The 26,075-nt window shown below is 44.9% G+C and overlaps 1 protein-coding gene across 1 annotated transcript in view; it reads left to right on the plus strand.

The window, feature by feature from the left end:
• Positions 1 to 3,361: 3,361 nt before the first annotated feature.
• The window catches only part of LOC134395778 (zinc finger protein 107-like), a 41,358-nt gene continuing 18,644 nt past the window's right edge, over positions 3,362 to 26,075 (plus strand). Inside the window, exons 1-5 of the mRNA XM_063121941.1 lie at positions 3,362 to 3,383; positions 4,476 to 5,644; positions 11,747 to 12,062; positions 12,653 to 12,705; positions 24,096 to 25,430. Coding sequence (XP_062978011.1) covers positions 3,362 to 3,383; positions 4,476 to 5,644; positions 11,747 to 12,062; positions 12,653 to 12,705; positions 24,096 to 25,430 — 2,895 coding nt within the window. The remainder of the gene's footprint in view (positions 3,384 to 4,475; positions 5,645 to 11,746; positions 12,063 to 12,652; positions 12,706 to 24,095; positions 25,431 to 26,075) is intronic.

Here is a 26,075-nt window from a genome sequence, read left to right on the forward strand (position 1 = left end):
CTCTCTGATAACTGTCCTACTCTTATCTTGGGTGATTTCAATATTCATGTGGATGACCCTCAAGATGCTGCAGCTCTACGATTTCGCTCATTATCTTCCTCTTATGATCTTAAGCTTTGGTCTGATGCACCCACACATTCCCTTGGACACTGTCTGGATCTTGTTCTCACTCGAAATTGCTCTGTGTTGGACTTTTCTACTGCTCACTTTCCGTTGTCAGATCATCACCTAGTTTCTTTCAATATTACTCATAATCCTCCTCCTTCACGTCCCGCTTCTCGCTCTTGTCGTGACTTGCAATCTATCAATTATGAGGCCTTTTCCCAGTCTCTAGCCTCCTCCCTTCCTTCTGTCTGTTCGGCTGTCTCCTTGGACTCAGCTGTCTCCTTCTTTAATTCCTCCTTATCTTCAACTCTTGATAATCTTGCTCCATCTACAACTCAGATAGTTCGCCCTTCTCAACCCCAACCGTGGCTCACCTCTTCCCTCCGCTACCTTCGCTCTTGTTCCCGGGCAGCTGAACGCCTTTGGCGTAAGACCAGGGACCGGGCAGACTTTGTCCATTACAAATTTGTACTCTCCTCTTTCTCTTCTGCCATCTCACTGGCCAAACAGCAGTACTACTCAACGCTGATCCAGTCAAATGCTAGGCATCCTCAGCGGCTCTTTGCATCCTTCAATTCTCTTCTGAAGCCTAATCCGTCATCTCTCCCCGCCTCTCTGTCTGCTAATAACTTTGCCTCTTTTTTCAATGCTAAAATCCAAACTATCCGCTCTGATCTGGCCAGCTCTGCTCCTCTTCCAGTTCCTGTTCCTCATCTGTCAGCTCCTCCTGCAAATTTCTCTGCGTTTCCTTCGGTCTCTGCGGATGAACTGTCTACAATACTGCGCTCTTCAAAGCCTTCCACTTGCTCTCGTGATCCGATTCCTTCTCGCGTCTTTATTAATCTTATCCCTGCTATCCTCCCTTCCTTGCTACATATTATTAATCTTTCTCTGTCCTCTGGTTCATTTCCTTCTGCCTTTAAACATGCTACAGTCTCCCCCATTCTCAAGAAACCTACTCTTGATAGGCTATCTCTGTCTAACTACCGACCTGTCTCTTTGTTGCCGTTTGTTTCAAAGATCCTGGAGCGTGCGGTCTACTCTCGCTGTCTTGACTTTCTTTCTAGTAACTCTGCTTTGGATCCATTTCAATCTGGATTCCGTCCCCTGCATTCCACTGAAACAGCCCTTACTAAGATCACCAATGATCTCCTTACTGCCAAGTCTAAAGGCCATTACTCCGTTCTTATTCTCCTTGATCTAACTGCAGCCTTTGACACGGTTGATCATGATCTTCTCTTAGATTCCCTTAATGACCTTGGATTTTGTGGCTCTGTCTATAACTGGTTTGCCTCCTATCTAGCGGGTCGCTCTTTCAGCGTGTTGACTAATGGCAGCTCGTCTTCCTCCTTTCCCCTTTTAGTAGGGGTTCCGCAAGGCTCGGTGCTTGGCCCGTTGTTGTTTTCCTTATACATGTTGCCCTTGGGCAAGCTTATTCAATCTCATGGCCTCCAATATCATCTGTACGCCGATGATACACAACTATATCTGTCATCTCCGGAACTTTCTCCTGATGTTCACGATCGTATCTCGGCATGTCTTTCAGATATCTCAGCTTGGCTGCTTCATCGTCGCTTGAAACTTAACATGGCAAAGACTGAATTGCTTGTTTTTCCTCCTAAACCTTCTCCTCATCTCTCATTCTCTCTTACTGTCAACGATGTCACGCTTACTCCGGTCAAGGAAGCTCGTAGCCTTGGCTTTATATTCGACTCCTCGCTCTCCTTTATTCCTCATATTGAGGCAGTAGCTAAATCTTGTCGATTTTTCCTGTATAATATTGCCAGGATTCGATCATTTTTGTCTGTCTCTTCTGCCAAAACGCTTGTTCATGCGCTGGTTATTTCACGGTTGGACTACTGCAACCTTCTTCTCTCTGGCCTTCCTTCTTCTCACATCAGTCCGTTGGTTTCTGTTCACCACTCTGCCGCAAAGATCATCTTCTTGGCTCGCCGCTCTGACCATGTTACTCCGCTTCTGAAATCTCTTCATTGGCTTCCAGTTCACTCCAGAATCCAATATAAACTTCTCCTGTTAACCTTCAAAGCTTTTCACGGTCTAGCTCCTTCCTATCTCTCCTCTCTCATCTCACACTATTGCCCCGCTCGTGCTCTTCGCTCCTCTGATGCCATGTTTCTCGCCTGCCCAAGGGCCTCTACTTCCCTTGCTCGGCTTTGTCCATTCTCTTCTGCTGCCCCTTACGCCTGGAACGCTCTTCCAGAACATTTGAGAACTACAAGTTCAACCGCAGCTTTTAAAGCTCAACTAAAAACTTTTCTTTTTCCTAAAGCTTTTAAAACTTGATGTTGTGCAGACTTCTACTGTTACTTTCTACTGTTAGTTTTACCCTACCCTGTGCCTGCTTACCCTACCCTGTGCCTGTTTGCATTCTCTTCCCCTCCTTATTGTTTTACTATGATTTTATTAGATTGTAAGCCTATGCGGCAAGGTCTTGCTATTTTCTGTTTTACTCTGTACAGCACCATGTACACTGATGGTGCTATATAAATAAATAAATAAATAATAATAATAATAATAATAATAATAATAATAATAATAATCTTTTCCAGGAAACCATCATCCATCGCTTCTGACTGGCTGGGTGATCTGGACAATACTGCCACAACCATAACAGTCTTGTTTCTCACTCCATCTTTACCTAATTGTAAAGTTAACCCTGCTTCCTTTCTCAGAATCATGGGTTTCTGTTCAGGTCTATTATACCTTCTGTTCGTAGACCAATACTCACCTTCCCCTTTCAATGGCTATATTGCTATCATGAGTCTTATCCCTTATCTGCTCCTCTTCCACCTACGGTGCTTCTCTTTGCTGTTGCAGTTCCACCATACATTCGAATTTCAAGTTCATCCTGTTTTCTCCCATGATCCGTGGGTTGGTATATGGACATCGGAGGCCATGAATTTTACACTTGCCCAATTTCCCTGCACTCTTTATGTAGAAATTACTGGGCTGTATATCCAACTGTCCTTCCTTTTCCTTTCACCCTTGAGTTCTTGTCCCAAATAAACAGCTCCATAGTTAATCCTGGACTTTTGATATCCCCTCCTCAGAAGTTATAGAATCCTAGAAATGTGGAGATGGAATGGAGGATCATCTAGTCTGACCCACTAGAACATGCAGGAAAACCCATTAAACCATCCATGAGAGGTGGCTGTCCATACTCTTCTTAAAAACCTCCAGAGATGGAGAACCCACAAATTTCTAGCCTTCTCAATCATGTTTGTGAAGCTCAACCATGAAACCAAACATTTTCCATGGTGTGATGATGCTTTGTCAATTCTGTTGTCATAAAGGGATAAGTACCTGATCAAGTCCTGTAACCTCCAGAAGGCAGGAGGATCACATGGGATGACTGGGCCCTGGAGGCTCATGAATCCAGAGGGTTCCCTGCACTTGCTGGGGGAGTTTCCTGCAGTGTCCTTTTCGGGCCTTGGGCTTTCAATATGATTGCTCCAAAATACACTTCCACAAATTGAAAAGCTTTGCCACCCTCACATTTTTCTTAGGAGCTGGAGGCAATGAAGCAATAGGTTTGGTGGATAAAATACACCGGGAAGAAAACACTCTGAAGACCTGACTAAACACTGATAAAAGCCCATTGATGGACTTATTCTGTGGCAGTGATGGCTGCCAACCAATCTTACTTTGCAACCATAATTGCATCTGCATAATTTTGAAGACGTTACAGATATTACCTTAACGGTCTCCATGGAGGAGAGAAGCATAAGGCATATTCAGGAGACAGCTCCGGACAGTTTGCTTTTCATTTTAACATATAACTAGACATTGAAAATAATCATTAGGGTTGAATTCCCAATTTCCAGTTCCCATTTAAATGATCAGCTAGGACCAATTGGCAGATTTTAAGTGTATTTTGTTTTGACAGTATTTTATGTTCTTCGTTTATTTTCTCAGCTACTTTGAAAGAGTTATTCCATATAAATGAAAGCATTGTATGGCAGTCTACTTCTCAATTCTATTGATCATTGGGATATTTAATATGTTTGGAAGGATCTCCTTCACCAACCAATTTTTTTTTTTATCCTGTGAATCAAATAAGCAACCATTTGTTTTGTTTCCTGATTTCAAGACAATTTCTTTGTTTACGCTTGCAGGTGATCACAGGGAGAGCAAGAAAAATGGCCTACACCAGAGAAGGAGAACTGAAACTGAAGAAAAGAGGGAAAAGGAATCCATTTCTTTTGAAGGATCAGACATCTGTGAAACTCCAATACTCGAAGCAACAAGTAATAAGAACATTCACAATAGGAATAACCAGAGGAAAACCTCTAAGTACATAAAGACTCAAAAGATTCATCTCAGCAAATATCAAAGTTTTCAATGCTTAGAGTGCAGAAAGAGCTTTGCTCAGAGCGCACACCTTAAGCAACATCAAAGAATTCACTCTGGTGAGAAGATTTATAAATGCTTAGAGTGCGGAAATAGCTTTGCTCAGAGCGCACACCTTAAGCAACATCAAAGAATTCACTCTGGTGAGAAGACTTATAAATGCTTAGAGTGCGGAAATAGCTTTGCTCAGAGCGCACACCTTAAGCAACATCAAAGGATTCACACTGGGGAGAAGCCCTATAAATGCTTAGAGTGTGGAAAGAGCTTTGATTGCAGCACACAACTTAAGCAGCATCAAAGAATTCACACTGGGGAGAAGCCCAATAAATGCTTAGAGTGTGGAAAGAGTTTTGCTCGCAGCACATACCTTAAGCGGCATCAAAGAGTTCATACTGGGGAAAAACCCTATAAATGCTTAGAGTGCGGAAAGAGCTTTGGTCGCAGCGCACAACTTAAGCAGCATCAAAGAATTCACACTGGGGAAAAGCCCTATAAATGCTTAGAGTGCAGAAAGAGATTTGGTTGCAGCACACACCTTAAGCGGCATCGAACAGTTCATACTGGAGAGAAGCCCTATAAATGCTTTGAGTGCAGAGAGAGCTTTGCTCACAGCACAAGCCTTAAGCGGCATCAAAGAATTCACACTGGGGAGAAGCCCTATAAATGCTTAGAGTGCGGAAAGAGCTTTGCTCAGTGCACAAGCCTTAAGCTGCATCACAGAATTCACACTGGGGAGAAACCCTATAAATGCTTAGAGTGTGGAGAGAGCTTTGCTCATGACACAAGCCTTATGCAGCATCAAAGAATTCACACTGGGGAGAAGCCCTATAAATGCTTTGATTGCGGAGAGAGCTTTGCTCGCAACAGAAGCCTTAAGCAGCATCAAATAATTCATACTAGTGAGAATCCCTATAAATGCTTTGATTGTGGAGAGAGCTTTGCTTGCAACAGAAGCCTTAAGCAGCATCAAAGAATTCATACTGGGGAGAAGCCCTATAAATGCTTCGATTGCGGAGGGAGCTTTGTTCACAACACAAGCCTTAAGCAGCATCAAAGAATTCATACTGGGGAGAAGCCCTATAAATGCATAGAGTGTGGAAAGAGCTTTGCTCAGTGCACAAGCCTTAAGCTACATCACCGAATTCATACTGGGGAGAAACCCTGTAAATAATTAGAGTGCATAGAGAGCTTTGCTCACAACACAAGACTTATGCACCATCAAAGAATTCACACTGGGGAGAAACCGTGTAAATGCTTAGAGTGCAGAAAGAGCTTTGCTCACAGCCCAAGCCTTAAGCTACATCAAAGAATTCACTCCGGTAAGAAGCCCTATAACTACTTATAGTGTGGAAAGAGCTTTGGTCATGACACAGGCCTCACACACCAGGCCTTGTCACACAGAAACCCTCCTCAAGACAAGCGCCACCACTTGAACAACCTGAGGGTAGAGCAAAACACAACCTTTCCCTCATATGTGAAGGTAAAGGCTAGAATCTGAAAAGGTTTTATTATTTATTTATTACATTTTTATACCGCCCAATAGCTGAAGCTCTCTGGGCGGTTCACAAAAATTAACACCATCATAAAACAACCAACAGGTTAAAAACACAGATACAAAATACCGTATAAAAAGCACAACCAGGATGAAACCACGCAGCAAAATTGATATAAGGTTACTGTGTATGTAATAAGCTGAAGGTTATATATAAGGTGTTTTCGATTGTAACTGTGGAGCAGGTGATAAAGCCAATTAGACACATGGTTTGAGGTAACAAAACAAAATAAAATGTTAAGTTTTGTTTAGCAGATTTTAGTTACTTCAAATTCTAGTTAACCTGCTTAATCTACTAGTTTTAATAAAAGCTGTAATCTTAAGTCTCTTAAAATCTTTTTTAAAAAAAATATTTTTAAAATGAATAACTATCACATAAACACAACACAATAATAATACATCAACTTAAAATATTACATAATAAAGTAATGTGTGGTTTTAATTTTTGTGAACCGCCCAGAGAGCTTCGGCTATTGGGCAGTATAGAAATGAAATAAATAAATAACTAAAATAAATAAATAATAAGTGAACCCCACCCTCAGGACCATTATTCTCCATTCCAAAATTGTAATGATTCTTGCAAAGGTTTGCATCCTTTCCCCATTTTTAACACAAACTCCACAAATGGTCTCCATATCTCTTCAAAGTCGTTTTGCTTCAGTACTCCCTTCTTAACTTAAGTAAGTCTCTTAAAATCTTATCTCCTTTTACTCTACACACCACTGACGCTCACAACTCACAACCAACTAACCACTCAGTCCCCACTCAGGCACAGTACTGTACAGACGGATTGTCGAGTGGTCTGGGATGCAACTAAGGCTTACATGAGAGGATATTTCTGTCAGGGCTGGAAAATTTACCCACAGAGGGTTAAGCCCTGGGAGAAGAAAAATTGGACTTTGGCACAGTCTCTGGATCCTCGATTTTCTACAGGTGTTACACATCAGTACTGGACTGTAAAATGTCAAGGACAAGGGAGGTGACCTCCTGACTAATCTCTTAATAGAATAATTGGCTGATGAAACTGTGTGCAATACTATGTATGAAATATTGTACAGATGTAATAGTGGTGTTCATGGATGCTGGTCGGTGATGTTGTGTATGGTGGATGTATTTTGTATAGAAAACGTTATATGCCTCAGTAACATCTTTGCTGAAGAAAGCTTTACATGTCGTGAGTATATTTCTTCCTGAGGGACTGTGCTCAGAAACCAAGCAGAAGAATCAAACGCTGAAGCTGCTGTGTTGCTGCATAATCTCTGCTAAGTCAATTCCTGACAGGTTATGGGCCAAGACAGCTATTCTTCTGTTGTGGAAACCTGAGAGAATGAAGCTGAGTGAATCATGGAATAGCAGAGTAGGAAGGGGCCTACAAGGCCATTGAGTCCAACCCCCTGCTCAATGCAGGAATCCACCCTAAAGCATCCCCGACAGATGCTTGTCCAACTGCCTCTTGAAGGCCTCTAGTGTGGGAGAGCCCACAACCACCCTAGGTAACTGATTCCATTGTCACACTGCTCTAACAGTCAAGAAGTTTTTCCTGATGTCCAGCTGGAATCTGGCTTCCTTTAACTTGAGCCCGTTATTCCGTGTCCTGCACTCTGGGAGGATCGAGAAGAGATCCTGGCCCTCCTCTGTGTGACAACCTTTTAAGTATTTGAAGAGTGCTATCATGTCTCCCCTCAATCTTCTCTTCTCCAGGCTAAACAGGCCCAGTTCTTTCAGTCTCTCTTCATAGGGCTTTGTTTCCAGACCCCTGATCATCCTGGTTGCCCTCCTCTGAACACGCTCCAGCTTGTCTGCGTCCTTCTTGAATTGTGGAGCCCAGAACTGGACGCAATACTCTAGATGAGGCCTAACCAGGGCCGAATAGAGGGGAACCAGTACCTCACTTGATTTGGAAGCTATACTTCTATTAATGTAGCCCAAAATAGCATTGGCCTTTCTTGCAGCCATATCACACTGTTGGCTCATATTCAGCTTGCGATCTACAACAATTCCAAGATCCTTCTCGTTTGTAGTATTTCTGAGCCAAGTATCCCCCATCTTGTAACTGTGCCTTTGGTTTCTATTTCCTAAATGTAGAACTTGGCATTTATCCCTATTAAATTTTGTCCTGTTGTTTTCAGCCCAGCACTCCAGCCTATCAAGATCACTTTGAAGTTTGTTTCTGTCTTCCAGGGTATTAGCAATCCCACCCAATTTTGTGTCATCTGCAAATTTGATCAGCGTTCCCTGCACCTACTCATCCAAATCATTAATAAAAATGTTGAAGAGCACTGGGCCCAGTACTGAGCCCTGCGGCACCCCACTCGTTGCCTCTCCCCAGTTTGAGAAGGTTCCATTGATAAGTACTCTTTGAGTCCGATTCTGTAGCCAACTGTAAATCCACCTAATAGTTGTTCCATCTAGCCCACTTTTAGCTAGTTCCATCTAGCCCACTTTTAGCTAGTTTGTTAATCAGAATGTCATGTGGTACTTTGTCAAAAGCTTTGCTGAAGTCAAGATGTATGACGTCCACAGCGTTCCCACGGTCCACAAGGGAGGTTACCTTATCAAAAAATGAGATCAAATTTGTCTGACAGGACTTGTTCTTGACAAATCCATGTTGGCTTCTAGTGATCACCACATTGATTTCAAGGTATTTACAAATTGACTTCTTTATAATCTGCTCCAGAATTTTCCCAGGGATGGATGTCAGACTGACTGGTCTGTAGTTCCCAGGTTCCTCCTTTTTGCCCTTTTTGAAGATAGGGACAACGTTAGCCCTCCTCCAGTCGTCTGGCACCTCACCCGTCTTCCATGATTTTGCAAAGATAATAGTCAAAGGTTCTGAGAGTTCTTCCGCTAGCTCCTTCATTACTCTAGGATGCAGTTCATCGGGCCCTGGAGATTTGAACTCATGCAAGGAAATTAGGTGTTCTTTGACCATTTGTTTATCAATCTCAAAGTGAAATCCTGCCCCCTCAACTTCTGCTTCACTTTTTCCAGGGGGGTCATAGACCCGCTTTTGGGAGAAGACTGAGGCAAAGTAGGAATTGAGCACTTCAGCCTTTTCTTTGTCGTCTGTTATCAATTTGCCATCCTCATTAAGCAGTTGAACCACCATTTTTTCCCTCTCTTTTACTACTCACATATCTGAAGAAAGCCTTTTTATTGCTTTTAGCATCCCTCGCTAATCTCAGCTCATTCTGAGCTTTAGCCTTCCTGATGCCATTTTGGCACTTTTGCGCCACTTGTCTATACTCTTCTTTTGTAGCCTGGCCTTCCTTCCACTTCCTATATGTATCCCTTTTAGTTTTCAGGTCATCTCTAAGCTTTTTGTGGAGCCACATTGGTTTCCTCTGTTGTCTTCTATCTTTTCTCCTTGTTGGAATTGTTTGTAACTGTGCCTTTAAAATTTCATTTTTTAAATACTCCCACCCATCCTGCACTCCTTTTCTCATTAGGCTCATTTGTCATGGGACCTTACTTATTATAGTTCTGAGTTTATTAAAATCAGCTTTGCTAAAATCCAGAGTACGTGTATGGCTACACTCAACTTTTGCCTCCTTCATAATCAAGAATTCAAGTATGACGTTGTCTCTTTCCCCCAGAGTTCCCGTAACTGCCACTTTATCCACTAAGTCATCCCTATTGGTCAATATCAAGTCAAGGATTGCCGATCCTCTAGTTCCTTCCTATACTTTCTGTAGGAGAAAGTTATCACTCACACATGTCAGGAATTTCTTGGAAGGGCCGCTTTTGGCAGTATCTGTCTCCCAACAGATATCAGGGTAATTGAAGTCCCCCATCACTACTACATCACACTTCCTTGAAACACTGGCAATTTGTTTCTCAAAAGTTTCATCCTCGTCTTCTCCTTGATTGGGTGGTCAGTAGTAGACTCCGATTATCATGTTCTTTTTATTCCTAGCCCCATTTATTTTAATCCAGATGCTCTCGATGGGGCTCCCAGTCTGATCCGCCTGTATTTCTGTGCAGGGATAGGTATTTTTAACATATAGTGCAACTCCCCTTTCTATTTCTTCTGTTCTTTTTGAACAAGTTATATTATTCAATTGCTATATTCCAGTCATGGGAGTCATCCCACTAAGTTTCAGTTATACCTATCAAGTCGTATTTGCCTTCATGTAATAAGAGTTCAAGTTCATTCTGTTTGTTTCCCATGCTCTGGGCATTAGTATATAGACATCGAAGACCATGTGTTTTATAGTCTGGCTTTGTTCCTACATTGTTGCGGACACTATTTTGGGGCACTATTGGAGCTGTTCCCTGTACTGTGGTGCCTTGGCCGTCATCCATTGTTGCCTCGAGGTTTACGTCTCCCGCCCCCGTAAGATTCAGTTTAAAGCCCTCCTCATCAAGTTCTTCATGCTGTGGCCGAACATATTCTTTCCAGCCCTTGTGAGGTGCAACCCATCCCTTGCCAGCAGTCCATGTTCCAAGTAGCGTAGCCCGTGGTCCCAGAATCCAAAATTCTCACGTCGGCACCACCTTCGAAGCCAGTCGTTCATCCGGAATATTTTTCTTTCCCTTTCTAATCTTCTTCCAAGAACCGGGAGGATGGATGAGAAAACTACCTGGGCCCCAAAGTTCTTCAGTTTCCTTCCCAGAGCTTCATAGTCTAGAATGATTTCTTCGTAGCTCTGCTTGGCGACATCATTTGTTCCCACATGGATGAGAAGAAAGGGGTATGTGTCCGTGGACTTTATGAGTTTCGGTAACCCTTCAGTCACATCTCTAATCTGTGCTCCAGGGAGACAGCACACCTGGCGAGTCCATGGGTCTTCATGTCATACTTGGGTTTCAATCCCACGCAGCAGGGAGTCTCCCACAACGACTACTCTTCTCTTCTTGGTTGACCTACCTTCTGCCTCTTGTCCATTGTTGCACGGTGTCTGCTGTACTTCTTCCTCTGCAAACTGTCCTTCAGATCCATCCTCCAGAAGCTGATAGCGGTTGCTTAACTCCAATAACTCCACTGGTGCAGAATGCCTCCTAGTTCTTCTGCTCCTAACTGTCACTCTTTTCCAAAGAGTTTCCTCTTCATTGGCTTTCCTCCCCTCAGCATACTCCACTTCTGCTTCAGCTGGCTGTTGCTCTTCAATCTTGTGTGCTTCTTGTTGCTGTTGCAGTTCCACCGTTCAGTCTAAGAACTCCTCGTCTTCTCTTATTCTTTGGAGGGTGTGTTGCCTTGTCCCTCGAATGTCAGAGAAGTAGGAAGCTGAGTCTGAAAGTCTGAATGGTTCAGAGAGCTCAGAGGAGTCTCCAATTGCAGCTAAAGTGCCAGTCTGGCCAGCAAGGATGGCACAGCTTAATCTGGGAGAAGGCGGTGTCCCAGTGGAGAGTCTGAATGAGAGAAACTACCTTACTTGGTCGTTTAAGATGGAAATGTTTCTGAGGAGAGATGGCTGTCGGACTGTCGTTAATGTCCCACATCCTGGTGCCCAAAGTCCAGAGGAAACAGAAGCTTGGGACGCATTGGAGGAATGTGCGAAAGCCAATATCATTCTTTGTCTTGAAGATAGCCAGCTTGTGCATATATCTAGAAGAGACTCTGCTCAAGAATGCTGGTGCAAGCTAAGACAGATTTATGTGCGAGAAACAGCAAATTCTTGAATGAGCTTAACCAGGCAGCTTTACCATTCTAAATTGCATAATGGAGAAAGAAGTTTGTCTAAGCATCTGCAAAGTATGTGTTCTCTGTTTGTCCAGTTACAAGAGGTTGGCATGCCCTTCATGGAAGAGAATAAGGTCTATATCATTCTCTGTTCGTTGCCAGACAGCTGGCTGGTGCTCATGACCAGTATGGAATTGATGAGACCAGAAGACCTTAACTTGGGTTATGTAACTGGACGCCTTCTGCAAGAAGAACAGAGACGTATTGAAAGACAAGCGGAGGACGGAAGGGAGAGGAAATTCGACCATGAATCGCATGGAAGGGGCCAGCCCACCACCAAAGCCCCGGCTGAGCGTTTTCCTGCGGAGGCAGTGGAGAGAGCCCTTGCTATGCGGAGGTGTTATCGGTGTGGCAAGGAAGGGCATCAGACATTTTGCTGATTGAAGCTGCAATCTAACAGGGAAAAAGCTAGTGGGGAGGAGCCAAGATGAGCAGCAGCCAGTGCATTATGCGCAGTTTGTGTCTGCGACAGTGAGATGCAATGGGGCTACTCATGAGGAAGTTTGGCTAATCGACTCTGCGAGCAGCAGAACCATTTGCAATGATCCCCAAACGTTTGTCAGCCTGGAAGCCACATCTGTTGATTCAATCGCTGGCTGATGGAAGGAAATTGGCTGTGGAAGGAGAAGGCGTGTATCATGTATCCTGTCTTTGGAAGGGAGTTAAAAAATGTGCTATATGTGCCCAAACTTGAGTTTTGTCTTCTCTCTGTTTCTAGTTTGACAAATCTAGGATATGCTGTCACTTTTGAAGGAAATGCCTGCCGTGTAGAGAAGGAAGGACAGATTTGTTCTTAAGGGCATTTACAGAATGGCTTGTTTCATATGAACACAGGTAATGCATTGGTGGCACAAACAGGTAATTCCCCAATTCATGATAATTTTGTTCATGTTTTACATAGGCGTTTAGGACACGCAAGTTTTAAGGTTCCATTTTCATAGATATGGTCATCACACCAGGTCTCCTGGAGCATGGCCACATCAAAGCTGTTGAGGTAAATTAGGAGGTCAGAGTCTCTACATTTAGATTTCCAGCCAGCAATGTTCCAGGAGAGGATTTTTAGTGGGCTGTTGGCATGCCCCAAGCGGAGTCAATCTAGTTCAAATATCATGTCCATGCCTCCAATCTGGTCTCCCAGAACACAGCTATTGGATGCAAAAGCATGGGGGTTAAAGGGTGGTACAATTTGCCTGGCAGAATTCTTGGTCTTAGGTGAACCGATCTCATGAGGGTCCAGGGACTGCATGACAATCCAATCCGGTGTGTTGTAGCTGGAGCATTTCTGCTTTATGGGAGAGGATCCTGCTGCAGTAGAAGTGTTTCCAGATGGAACAGACAGAAGCCCACACTTTTCATGGTTAGGGGAAACAGTCTGTTGGCCCAGATTTGGTGGATGTTTAACTGTAATCTTGGGACTTAGGGCTGGGGTCCCCTTGAGGTTTCTCTGATTATTGTCTGAGGAGCTTTCTACACAAGTTGTGCACCCCATCTTAGCCCAGATATTTTGCTCCTCTTTTGAGGGATCGGTGATGGGATGACAATTGTTATGTTGATTGAGCTCAGAGCCCTGTTGGTGGCTGTTCAGTAATAGTGCTGTCAGAGCTGAGAGTGGACACAATCGCGTTCTGGTCCATCGCAGGGAGGGCTCCAAAACTCTCAATCAGTGATCTCCTCTACAAGAAGGGCATTGGTGTTGATTATTAGAGGATTCTCAGCAGCTGGAGATTTATGGGACATTCCAAGATTTAGAGTATTTCAATAGCACGGGCATTAGTATAGTTATAGAAAAGATATTCTATCCTTTGGATGGAGCCAGAGTCAATCTGAATCTCTAAGTGATCATATATGAACTGCACGAAATGTTTTGTGCGTTCCGTCTGTGTCAGCGAGCCCTTAGGCTTAGGGTAGTTGGAGAAGACCAGGTTTTGCTTTATTAGTTGTAGCTGTCAGGGATTGTTCACCAAAAGAGAAGTCATCCCATGATCTTGCGCAGGGGGCATCAAAGATGCAGTGTTTCCCTTGGTCGAGAGCTGTGGTAGTGGCTGAGGATCCTGAAGATAAACAGATGTTTTGGTGTTAGAGTGGGCACACTCTGCTTTAAGCTCAGTTGGTTCCATTTTTCCTTCGACCCTTGCATGGTGGACTGTGCTCACTGGATGAGTGGAGTTCAGATAGCTTGACTTCATGATCATAATCACATCCTCAGTGAAAAGAAGTTGCTGTGTGTGTTTTAGTCCTCACGGCTAGCAGCTCCGTGGGTCCAGAATCTTCCTGTACCCTGATAAGGCCTCACCTAACATTAGGGTGACCCTGTGAAAAGGAAGACAGGGCTCCTGTATCTTTAACAGTTGCATAGAAAAGGGAATTTCAGCAGGTGTCATTTGTATATATGGAGAACCTGGTGAAATTCCCTCTTCATCACTGTAGTATCCCTCAGGCATAGGGACCATATGGGTGAGCTTACTTGCTCAGCCTGCCACTTGCCCCTAGACTACCAGGCAATAACTTCAGAGTCTTTTCTTTGCTGGATTCCTTTATTACTAAAACCTCCTAGAACAGTGACACTCCAAAACCCTGTAGCAAGGCCCACACCACCAAGTGGCTGAAACAGAGGCCCCGCCAATGTTGTTTTCAAAAGGGCTATGACTGCATATGGAATCTTTCTGCATCCATGCACCACAGGTGATACTGCGGGATCCACATGAATATGATGCACACCTGGGAAACGACCCAGGCCTTCAAAAACATCAGAATAGTGTTTGAGGAGACCCTCCATCTTGGTTGGCGAATGTACTGCTAATACGTGCACACGTCTGATCAAGTCAAGGGCTACACAGGCTGACCGACCCAGAAGTGGTGGATCTCCAGTTTCTGTGACATAGAAGGTTAGATTTTGATTCTTAAGACCATTTTTGCAAGGAGCTGCAATGGTACCTCTTGGTTTGACCTTTGCTCCACCAAAGGCAATTAGTGTCACATTTGTCATTGCTGTATGCACTTTATCCTGCAAGCACTCTGCAATGTCTTTTGGAATTGTGTTAGCATCAGATCCAGAATCTAACTTGAAAACAACTGGAAGTCCTGCCACAACTACTGTGCTATACCAGGCTTCTGGGCTTCCCATGAGCCTAGCTTGATGCCATGTAGTCATTATTTATTTATTTATTACATTTTTATACCGCCCAATAGCCGAAGCTCTCTGGGCGGTTCACAAAAATTAAAACCACAAAAAACATCCAACAGGTTAAAAACACAATTACGAAATACAGTATAAAAAGCGCAACCAGGATAAAACCACACAGCAAAGTTGATTATAAGATTAAAATACAGAGTTAAAACAGTAAAATTTAAATTTAAGTTAAAATTAAGTGTTAAAATACTGAGTGAATAAAAAGGTCTTCAGCTGGCGACGAAAGCAGTACAGTGTAGGCGCCAGGCGGACCTCTCTGGGGAGCTCCTTCCACAACAGGGGTGCCACAGCGGAGAAAGCCCTCCTCCTAGTAGCCACCTGCCTCACTTCCTTTGGCAGGGGCTCACAGAGAAGGGCCCCTGTAGATGATCTTAAGGTCCGGGTAGGTACATATGGGAGGAGGCGTTCCTTCAGATAACCTGGCCCCAAACCGTTTAGGGCTTTAAATGTCAATACCAGCACTTTGAATCGGGCCCGGACCTGGACTGGCAGCCAATGAAGCTGGAAAAGGACTGGCATAATGTGATCTCGCCGGCCAGTCCCTGTTAATAACCTTGCTGCCCTATTTTGTACCAGCTGAAGCTTCCGGACCGTTTTCAAAGGCAGCCCCACGTATAACGCATTGCAGTAATCCAAACGAGAGGTTATCAGAGCATGGATAACTGTAGCTAGGCTATCACTGTCCAGATAAGGGTGCAGTTGGTATATCAGCCTAAGCTGATAAAAGGTGCTCTTTGCCACTGAGTTCACCTGTGCCTCAAGTGACAGTTCTGGATCGAAGAGCACCCCCAAACTACGGACCCGATCCTTTAGGGAGAGTGCAACCCTGTCCAGGACAGGGCAAACATCACCTCGCCGGACAGATGAACCACCTGCTACCAGTACCTCCGTCTTGTCTGGATTGAGTCTGTTTGTTATCCCTCATCCAGTCCATTACTGTGCTCAGGCACTGGTTCAGAACAGCCACTGCCTCACCTGGGTTTGATGAAAAGGAAAGGTAGAGCTGGGTATCATCCGCATATTGATGACACCTCAGTCCACATCTCCGGATAACCTCCCCCAGCGGCTTCATGTATATGTTAAACAGCATAGTCATTACTCCCATGAATAAGGCATTTACATCTTTGGTGAGACTGGAAGGCTCAGATTGTGTCTTACACATTTTAGCAAAGTGATTCCTTCCTGCACACCTATTGCAGGTCTCTCCAAAAGCTGGACAATGCCTGGGCCTGTGAACATAACCGCATCTACTGCTGGAATTGCCCCTTGCCGCTGTAGGTTTAACTGTTGCAAAGGTCTGCCTTGGGGCCTTTTTACTTTCTTGGTAGCTTATGGTCCTTCCGCTTTTATGTTGGATGGCTAAGATGTTTGCTTCTGAGGTCATTGCTGTTGCCTGAGCCCTGATAAGAGCCTTTGCTCTACAGATGGTAATAGCTTGCTCTAGAGTCAACTTAGGGTCTTCTAGAAGCTTTTCTTTAAGCTTGCTGTCTGAGATGCTGAAAACAATTTTGTCTCTAAGCATCAGGTCTGTGGAGGCCCCAAATTCACAATGCTGAGATTTTTCTCTAAGGGCTGTAACAAAACAGTCTATGCCTGCTTCCTCATTATAAGGAAGTTGCCAGAACTGGTACCGTTCAAAAACAGGGTTTCTCCTGGGCTCACAATAATTTTTGAATGCAGCAACGGCTTCTTCTAGTGTCTGACTTTCAGGATCTGCATAGATATTAGGAATGGTGTTGTAAATTTCTAAAGCCTTTTCTCCTATGCAGTGCAGCATTACAGCAATTTTGTAGTCTTCTGACTCTTTCTCCGCTTTTGTAACTGTAAGGTATACTTGTAGTCTCTGTTCTTATTTCCTCCAATTTTCTCTTAAGTTCCCAATAAAGCTTAGCTCAGAAGGAGGTTTAAAATACTCCATGTTTTATTCCAATATGGCGGTGGGCACTAAAACCCCTCTTCAAGTGGATTTCTGAAGGGGAGACTCCCACTTCTGACACCATGTAGTATCCCTCAGGCATAGGGACCATACAGGTGAGCTTACCTGCTCAGCCTGCCACTTGCCCCTAGACTACCAGACAATAACTTCAGAGTCTTTTCCTTGCTGGATTCCTTTATTACTAAAACCTCCTAGAACAGTGACACTCCACAACCCTGTAGCAAGGCCCACACCACCAAGTGGCTGAAACAGAGGCCCGCCCAGGCCTTCGATGAGGACCTGGAGACTAGCAGCTACAGGCGTCTTAAAGGTATGTACATCCACATATCACAATCACCACAGTTAAACTGCAGGAGCTGTACTAGAGTGAACAGATTTAAAAGAGGGCAGGGCTCCTGCAGCATTAACTGTGGTGATGAAGAGGATATTTCACCAGGTTCTCCATATATACAAATGACACCTGCTGAAATTCCCTTTTCTATGCAAGTGCTAAAGATACAGGAGCCCTGTCCTCCATTTCATAGGCTCACCCTACTTAACCTCTCTCTTTTTAGAGCATCTAGTCATGTTTAGAGTTCTGAAGGGCACCAGGTTGGGGAATGCTGTTCTGCAGCAAGGGCAGGCAGAAAGACGGAGGGCTCTCATGCTGGAGGCTGCTTTACGCACTCAAAGGGGAAACAGCTGTGGATCCCACAAAGCCCCCAGGAGCAGATGGGGCGGCGATGCTGCTGGGGGGATAAAAGACCCCCATGGAAAAGCCCCCTTCCCAGGTCCACATCTCTGCCAGAAGCCTCTGTGGCTCTCTCATTTTGCCTCCATCCAAGGGTTAAAGAGGCGGAGAGGGGGCTGGGTCCTAGAGCCAAGGCTGGATGAGGCCCCTCCCTTCCCGCCCCACACTTCCGCCTCCCCCAATTGCAAAGGAGCCTGGGATTCTCCCCCTGCTCCTATGAGCCTCGTCTGTCCGCCGCCTGCAGCCTCTTCTCCCATGCAAAGGAGCCGGTGAGTGCAGATTGCAAGGGGGCAGAGGAAAGAGCCCCCTCGGGCAGCCAAGGGCAGGGAGGCAGGTTTGGGGCAGGGGGTGGGTGGGAAGAGAGAGGGAGCCGCGAGCCCCCCCAGGGGACTGACCCACTTGGGCCCCTCCAGGAGACCCCCGCCTTGCACCTCCTTCCCTCCCCATAACTAGGGAGTCCTGAGAGGGACACAAGAGGAAAGGACCCAGGTGGGGAGGAGGAATGTCCCACCTGCAGGCTAAAGGCTGCCCTGTTGTCCTGTTTGCATTGCATTTTTGGTTTTGTTTCCCCGCCCTGATTCAGACCTAGTGAATAAGTAAAATTAACAAGTCACTTTGGTCTCGAGGCCTTCGAAATAAAACCTGGGGTGCTTTTGTTTATTAAGAAGGGAGCCTGCTGTTGGTTTTAGTACGTCCCTCTTTGATGTATTAAGTGAGCCCGATGTTCACATCCTGAGAGTGGGGAGAAATCGCTGTTACTCTGGTGCAATTTTGGGGTTCAAGTGCTGGGAGCAGAGAGGGCTTAGAAAGGGAGCCATGGGATGCATTGGGAGAGAAACTGGTTCATCAGCAGACCTCTTATTTTCTGGAGGGCCGAAGGTTTTCCTGTCTGGAGCCTGGGATATAGGATATGCAGAGGTGACTGTGGGGTTGTGTAAAACTGATGATGAACAACTTAGGGCCACCTACTTCTCTTTTTTTGTTTAGAGCAGACCTTCCTCAACCTGGTGCCCTCCAATCGGTGTTACTCTCCTCCCTGTTTGGGGTTCAAGTGCTGGTTGCAGAGAAGGCATAGAAAGGGAGCTGTGGAAAGGATTGGGAGGGAAACTCTGGTTCATCAGCAGACCTCTTATTTCCTGGAGGGCCGAAGGTTTTCCTTCCTGGAGCCTGAGATGGACTCAGACCTGCTCTCAATGCAGGATCATGAACAAGAGGCCTCCATGAGAAGAAGTTTCAATGTGTGTTTTACTCCTCACGGCTAGCGGCTCCCTGAGTCCAGAATTTTCCTTATATCCTAATATTAATTGTACTTATTAACTAGGTTGGACTCGATGGCCTTATAGGTCCCTTCGAACTCCACTATTCTATGATAAGGCCGAATGTAACTTCAGCTACCTAAAAGCATGAGAGATAGTTTAGACTATACTGACTATACTGATATCATTGTGTGTTTCACATTTTGCTTCCGTATGTGACCTCCTTTTGCATTTATTTCCCTTATAAGCTAGGGTGACCGTATGAAAGGAGGACAGGGCTCCTGAATCTTTAACAGTTGCATAGAAAAGGGAATTCCAGCAGGTGTCATTCGCAAATTCAATTAACAAAAAACCTAAGGTTAACTTTAAAGGCTCTACAGTTTTCAACCAAACTCCAAAAAGCAGGGAAATTGGGAGTTAAGGCTCACAAGCCTTTAACGCCACATCCTCCCTAAGGAGGCAGAAAGTGCCAGTGAAATTCTCCTTCTCCCAAAGCAGATATAAACCATGAGGACAGGATGGAGAATAGGATATGCAGAGGTGACTGTGGGGTTGTGTAAAACTGATGATGAACAACTTAGGGCCACCTACTTCTCTTTTTTGTTTAGAGCAGACCTTCCTCAACCTGGTGCCCTCCAAAGGTGTTGGACTACAACTCCCATCATTGTGACCAGATTTAAAAGAGGGCAGGGCACCTGCAGCATAAACTGTTGTGATGAAGAGGGAATTTCACCAGGTTCTCCATATATACAAATGATAGCTGCTGAAATTCCCTTTTCTATAAAACTGTTAAAGATACAGGAGCCCTGTCCTCGTTTTCATAGGGTCACCCAAAATCATTCACCTTTTAAGGCTTCCTTAGTGGCATATTTCATGTGTTTAACAAGCTGAAAAAATATTCAGTGCTTTCTTGCTTAATTTTAAAATAAACGTTCACACATTATTAACTTTTAATGGCATTAATTCAGCTCTGGTTACACTCTCTCTCTCTCCCGTTGGGGCAGAGTCAGAACTTCATTTTCAACCACAAATCTGGTTCCTTTGGGCCGGGGGTCGCGGAGCCCCCTTTGAGACAGGTGCTATCTCTTAAAAACAAGGGGGGTCTGTTCCTCTTAACTGCACCCTGTCCAGGAATTCAAGCAAATAGGTATGTGGGCTTCCCCTGAGCCCACCCTGTGCTAATATAATTGCTTTGGGCCTGTTCTCTAGAAATCAAAGTATCTACGCTTCCGCAGTAACTGGAAACTGTATTAAGGATGCAACCATGACACCAACTCTTGTGAAGAGTATTGAAACACTAGTATCACAAGATTGCCTACTAGGACTGTTAGAAGGTGTCATGGTAGAAACAGCTAGCCGTGAAATGAACAGGTGGGCACAACTTTCTCAGTAAACATTGATGTATTTTTCTGTCCTTGAAAAGATTGCACTCTGCACATGTGTAAAATCCTTGCTCATAACTGGCTGAGCAGCTTACCTGTTACTGTTTTATGATTGGTGTATTGTATGGAGAGGTTCTGCCTTTTTTCGAAGGGGACTGACACTATAAGGAGGTTAAGCCTTTCCTGAAAATAGCGGGCAGTTCCTTGGGTCCTCTGAGGGCTTCCGCCATGCGGTGCTAAGCGCTGCTTGTAATAAACTTTCTCAAAAGAGAGAACCGTGACTTAGAGTTTTTGACCACCACTCAGCGATCCCACTTAGAGGAGACGTGCCTTTCCAGGGTTCCTCGACACCCCCTCAAAATATCAGCTCTGAAGCTTGGGCCTGTGGCCTACCTTGCCAGGCTGGTGTTTACAAGAATCATATTATTGGGGAAGGCACATGGGCCTTGTTGCCGGGGGTGTTGGTGGCATTGTTTGGCTATCCTTCGACAGAATAATCAGTCAAGCAGCCATCCGGCTCCGTTACCAGGTTTGGCCAAGGAGGGAAGTTGGGAACCTTCTCACGGAGAACCCTGGTGTGCCTCCTTCACACTCTCCGTTTTAATTCCTAGAGCGCAGTCCCTGCCTCAAAGGAGAAATTGGCAGCCAAGGAAGGAGACTGTTTAGAGTCCTGGTGGGAGCAGAAGAGAGTGAAGATGGAAGAGCAAAGCTTTGCTGGCCCTGAGGCAGGAAACATCCAGGAAGGGAGCAGTGCAGAGCCCTGGGAAGGAAGAGTGCAGGAGGACCAGCCTGGGAGCAACACCTGCTCAGACACGGAGCGCCAGGGCTTCAGGGACTTCTGCTACCAGGAAGCCGAGGTGCCCCGAGAGGTTTGCAGCCGACTCCACCACCTTTGCCGCCAGTGGCTGAAGCCAGAAAGGAACACGAAAGCTCAGATGCTGGACCTGGTGGTACTCGAGCAGTTTCTGGCTGTCCTGCCCCCGGAGGTGGAGAGCTGGGTGAGAGAATGTGGAGCAGAGACCTGTTCCCAGGCAGTGGCCCTAGCAGAAGGCTTCCTCCTGAGCCAGGAAGAGGACCAAGAGCAGGTGAGAGCATTTCATCCTGGTGACTAACAGGGACTGTGTTCTTAATACTTATCTCAACTTTATTTTACATGTCCTCTAAGGAAGGGATGCCCCAATTTCCAATGACACCTGCAAGTATAGTTGTTCTTCATGTGTAGAGCAGGCCCTCGTTAAATTAACAGTACGTCATTAAAATGTGCAATTCCCTACCAGAGGATGCAGGGATGGCCATGAATTTGGACTGTTTAAACAGGGGGTTAGACAAATTCCTGGAGGAGAAGGCTATGAAAGACTATATCCTACCTCCAGTATCCTAAGCAGTATGTCTATGTACACCAGTTGCTGGGGAACATGGGCTGGAGGGTGCTGTGACACTCCTGTCCTGCTTGTGAGTTCGTAGTCAACAGCTGATGGACCACTGAGGGGAGAGAATCCTGGAGTAGATGGACCCTTGTTCTGATCCAGAATGGCTCTTCTCATGTTCTTATGATCACAGGAGAACTGAATGGGTTTATGAGGTTCTGGGGAAGGAGGGGATCCTTCTTCAGCCAGTGGCAGAGTCTCCCCAACAGGACAGGAGTAGCATTTGTAGACGCCAAACTACAGTGGAAAATGCTGGATATCAGGGTTGAACTCTTAGCCCCCTGACAAAGACACAAGTTCCTGTGCTGTGTGGATTGGATGGAAGATCAACTTTGGAATGAGACCTGAAAGGTAAAGCAATTGGGAAACGCTGCTCTTGGCCTTGACCTGACCCATTTCTTTCCTTCTCTAATCCCTCTTCTCTTCCTGGGATCCTCCCTCCTGCTCCAGGACCAGGTGATGTTGGCCAGAGCACCCACAGATTTCCCTGAGGCAGAGAAGGCTCCACCGGGCATCACACAGAGGCCGCTGGACAGGTGGATCTTGCAGGAGGGAGACAGAGGACCCTCCTCACTGGGTAAGGATTAGTGGACGTATTTCCCTATGGTCTCCCTCCCTCAATTACGCCTGAAGTGCATGAGCTGTCTTAATGTTCTTGAGCCTGATTTTCCTGGGGGAGATAATCAAAAAGGAAATGTTGTTTAGTAACGTGGTTCGAGGTCTTACACACTCAACAACTAAGGTCCTCCTCCAGGCGCCTACTCAGAGGGAAGATCGGAGGACGACAACTAAGGGAGAGGCCTTCTCTGTGGTGGCCCCCCAAGTGTGGAACAATCTCCCCAATGTGGTTCATGTGGTACCGACATTGTTATCTTTTCAGTACCAGGTCAAGCAATATGTAATTAGCAATATGTAATTAATTAGGCTGGGTCTGTTTTTTTTAGGGTCATAGTTTTAAAACTTGTTATAGTAGTTTCATATGTATGTGTATGTTTTTGCAGTTTTAAATATTTGGATATTGTTTTTAAGTGCTTCGGCTATGGTATAGTAAACAAATGCAATTAATAAACACTGAAAATAAACAATGAAAATGGGAATAATGTTAACCTTCTCACCTTCCCACCTTCTTTGCCTTCCTCACAGGGAGCAAAACAACCTGCAGGGGAAGTGAACTGATCCTGGGGGGTCCTTCTGGGCCTCATTCGCTTGGTAGTCGAGTGGAAGCAGTTTCTGCACAGCCTGGGCAGGTAGGGGAGTCCTGGGGGCCTCCATCTCCTGCACATCTCTTTGGTCCCGGAAGAACCTGCCCCTTTAGCCTTTGCTCCTCTCCAAGATGGCTGCTAGGAAGGCCTTGAATGTCACTCACGAAGCTTTGGCATTCAGAAGGAGGACCTCACCATCCTTGTCTTCATGGATTGCTACATAATACTTAAATAGAACATCATTTCTTCTTCTTCTTTCAGGGTCTGGTGACCTTTGAGGAGGTGGCCGTGCATTTCTCGGAGGAGGAGTGGGCTCTGCTGGATCCAGGCCAGAGGACTCTGCACAAAGAAGTCATGGAGGAGAATCGTGGGATCCTGGCCTCTCTGGGTAAGGAATGGGATTCCTCTGGGTAAGACTCCTTCTCTGCCTTCCTGCCAGATCCTGGAAGGTGGCATTTCAGCTCTTCTTTCTTTGTGTCAGTGCAGAATACAAATGTCATTGACTCCGAAGACCTGACAAACCATTGAGAAAAGCCCATTGATGGACTTGCTCTGTGGCAGAGATGGCTGCCAACCAATCTTACTTTGCTGCTATAATTGCATCTGCATAATATTGAAAATGTTACAAATATTATCTTAATGGTCTCCATGGAGGAGAGGAGAGTTAAGCCTTTTCAGAAGACAGCTCTGGACAGCTTGCTTTTCATTTTAAGATATAACTAGACATTGAAATTAACTATTAGGGTTAAATTCCCACTTTCCAGTTCCGAGTTAAATGATCAGCTATGAGAAAATGGCAGATTTTACATGTATTTTATGTTGTTCATTTATTCTGTCAACTGCTTTATATGAGTTATTCCATATAAATGAAAGCATTGTATGGCAGTCTAGTTCTCAGTTCTATTGATCATCGGGATATTTAATATGTTTAGAAGGATCTGCCTCACCAATGATTTTTTTTTAATCCTGTGAATCAAATCAGCAACCATTTGTTTTGTTCCAAGATTTCAAGATGATTTCTGTGTTTATACTTGCAGGTGATCACAGGGAGAGCAAGAAAAATGGCCTACCCCAGAGAAGGAAAACTGAAACTGAAGAGAAGAGGGAAAAGGAATCCATTTCTTTTGAAGGATCAGAAGTCTGTGAAACTCCAATACTAGAAGCACCAAGTAAAAAGAACATTAGTAAAAGGAAGAAACAGAGTAAAACTCAGAAGATTCATCCTAACAAATATCAAAGGTTTCAATGCTTAGTGTGTGAAAAACAATTCACTTTCAACTCAAAACTTAACTTGCATCAAAGAATTCACACTGGGGAGAAGCCCTATAAATGTTTAGAGTGTGAGAATACCTTTGCTCAGAGCACACACCTTAAGCAGCATCAAGTAATTCACACTGGGGAGAAGCCCTATAAATGCTTTGAGTGTGGGAAGACCTTTACTCAGAACACAAACCTTAAGCGGCATCAAAGAATTCACACTGGGGAGAATTCCTATAAATGCTTAGAGTGCGGGAAGACCTTTGCTCAGAACACACAGCTTAAGCAGCATCAAGGAATTCACACTGAGGAGAAGCCCTATAAATGTTTAGAGTGTGGGAAGACCTTTGCTCAGCGCACACAACTTAAAATGCATCAAAGAATTCACACTGGGGAGAAGCCCTATAAATGCTTTGAATGTGGGAAGAGCTTTCTTATGAGCTCACAGCTTAAGCAGCATCAAGGAATTCACACTGGGGAGAAGACCTATAAATGTTTAGAGTGTGGGAAGACCTTTGCTCAGAGCACACACCTTAAGCAGCATCAAGGAATTCACACTGGGGAGAAGCCCTATAAATGCTTTGAGTGTGGGAAGACTATTGCTGAGAGCACACAGCTTAAGCTGCATCAAAGAATTCACACTGGGGAGAAGCCCTATAAATGCTTAGAGTGCAGGAAGACCTTTGCTCAGAGCACACACCTTAAGCAGCATCAAGGAATTCACACTAGGGAGAAGCCCTATAAATGCTTAGAATGCGGGAAGACATTTGCTCGGAGCACACACCTTAAGCGGCATCAAGGGTTTCACACTGGTGAGAAGCCCTATAAATGCTTTGAATGTGGGAAGACCTTTGCTCAGAGCACAGACCTTAAGCGGCATCAACGAATTCACACTGGTGAGAAGCCCTATAAATGCTTTGACTGCGGAAGGACCTTTCTTCAGAGCACAGACCTTAAGCGGCATCAACGAATTCACACTGGTGAGAAGCCCTATAAATGCTTAGAATGCGGGAAGACCTTTGCTCAGAGCACACACCTTAAGCAACATCAAGGAATTCACACTGGGGAGAAGCCCTATAAATGCTTAGAGTGTGAGAAAACCTTTGCTCAGAGCACAAGCCTTAAGCTGCATCAAAGAATTCACACTGGGGAGAAGCCCTATAAATGCTTAGAATGCGGGAAGACCTTTGCTCACAGCAGCAGCCTTAAGCAGCATCAAAGAATTCACTCTGGGGAGGAGCCCTATAAATGCTTAGAATGCGGGAAGACCTTTGCTCAGAGCACACACCTTAAGCAGCATAAAGGAATTCACACTGGGGAGAAGTCCTATAAGTGCTTAGTGTAGTATTTATAGCATCATAGAATAGTAGAGTAGGAAGTAGAGTAGGCATTTATCCCTATTAAATTTCACTCTGTTGTTTTCAGCCCAGCACTCCAGCCTATCAAAATCACTTTGAAGTTTGTTTCTGTCTTCCAGGGTATTAGTAATCCCACCCAATCTGGTGTCATCTGCAAACTTGATAAGTGTTTCCTGCACCTCCTTCAACATTAAATAAAAATGTTGAAGAGCACTGGGCCCAGGACTGAGCCCTGCGGTACCCCACTCCTAACCTCCCCCCAGATTGAGAAGGTACCATTGATAAGCATTCTTTGAGTCTGATTCTGTGGCCAATTAGGTATCCACCAAATAGTTGCTCCATCTAGCCCACTTTTAGCTCTTTTGTTAAATCAGAATATCATGGGGCACTTTGTCAAAAGCTTTGCTGAAGTCAAGATATATTACGTCCACAGCATTCCCACAGTCCACAAGGGAGGTTACCCAATCAAACAATGAGATCAGATTAGTCTGACAGGATTTGTTCTTGACAAATCCCTGTTGGCTTCTGGTAATCATTGCATTCTTCTCAAGGTTCTTCCAGATTGGCTTCTGTAGAATCTGCTCCAGAATTTTCCCAGGGATGGATGTCAGACTGACTGGTCTGTC

This window comes from Elgaria multicarinata, chromosome 3 (assembly GCF_023053635.1).
Source record: "Elgaria multicarinata webbii isolate HBS135686 ecotype San Diego chromosome 3, rElgMul1.1.pri, whole genome shotgun sequence".
Lineage (NCBI taxonomy): Eukaryota > Metazoa > Chordata > Lepidosauria > Squamata > Anguidae > Elgaria > Elgaria multicarinata.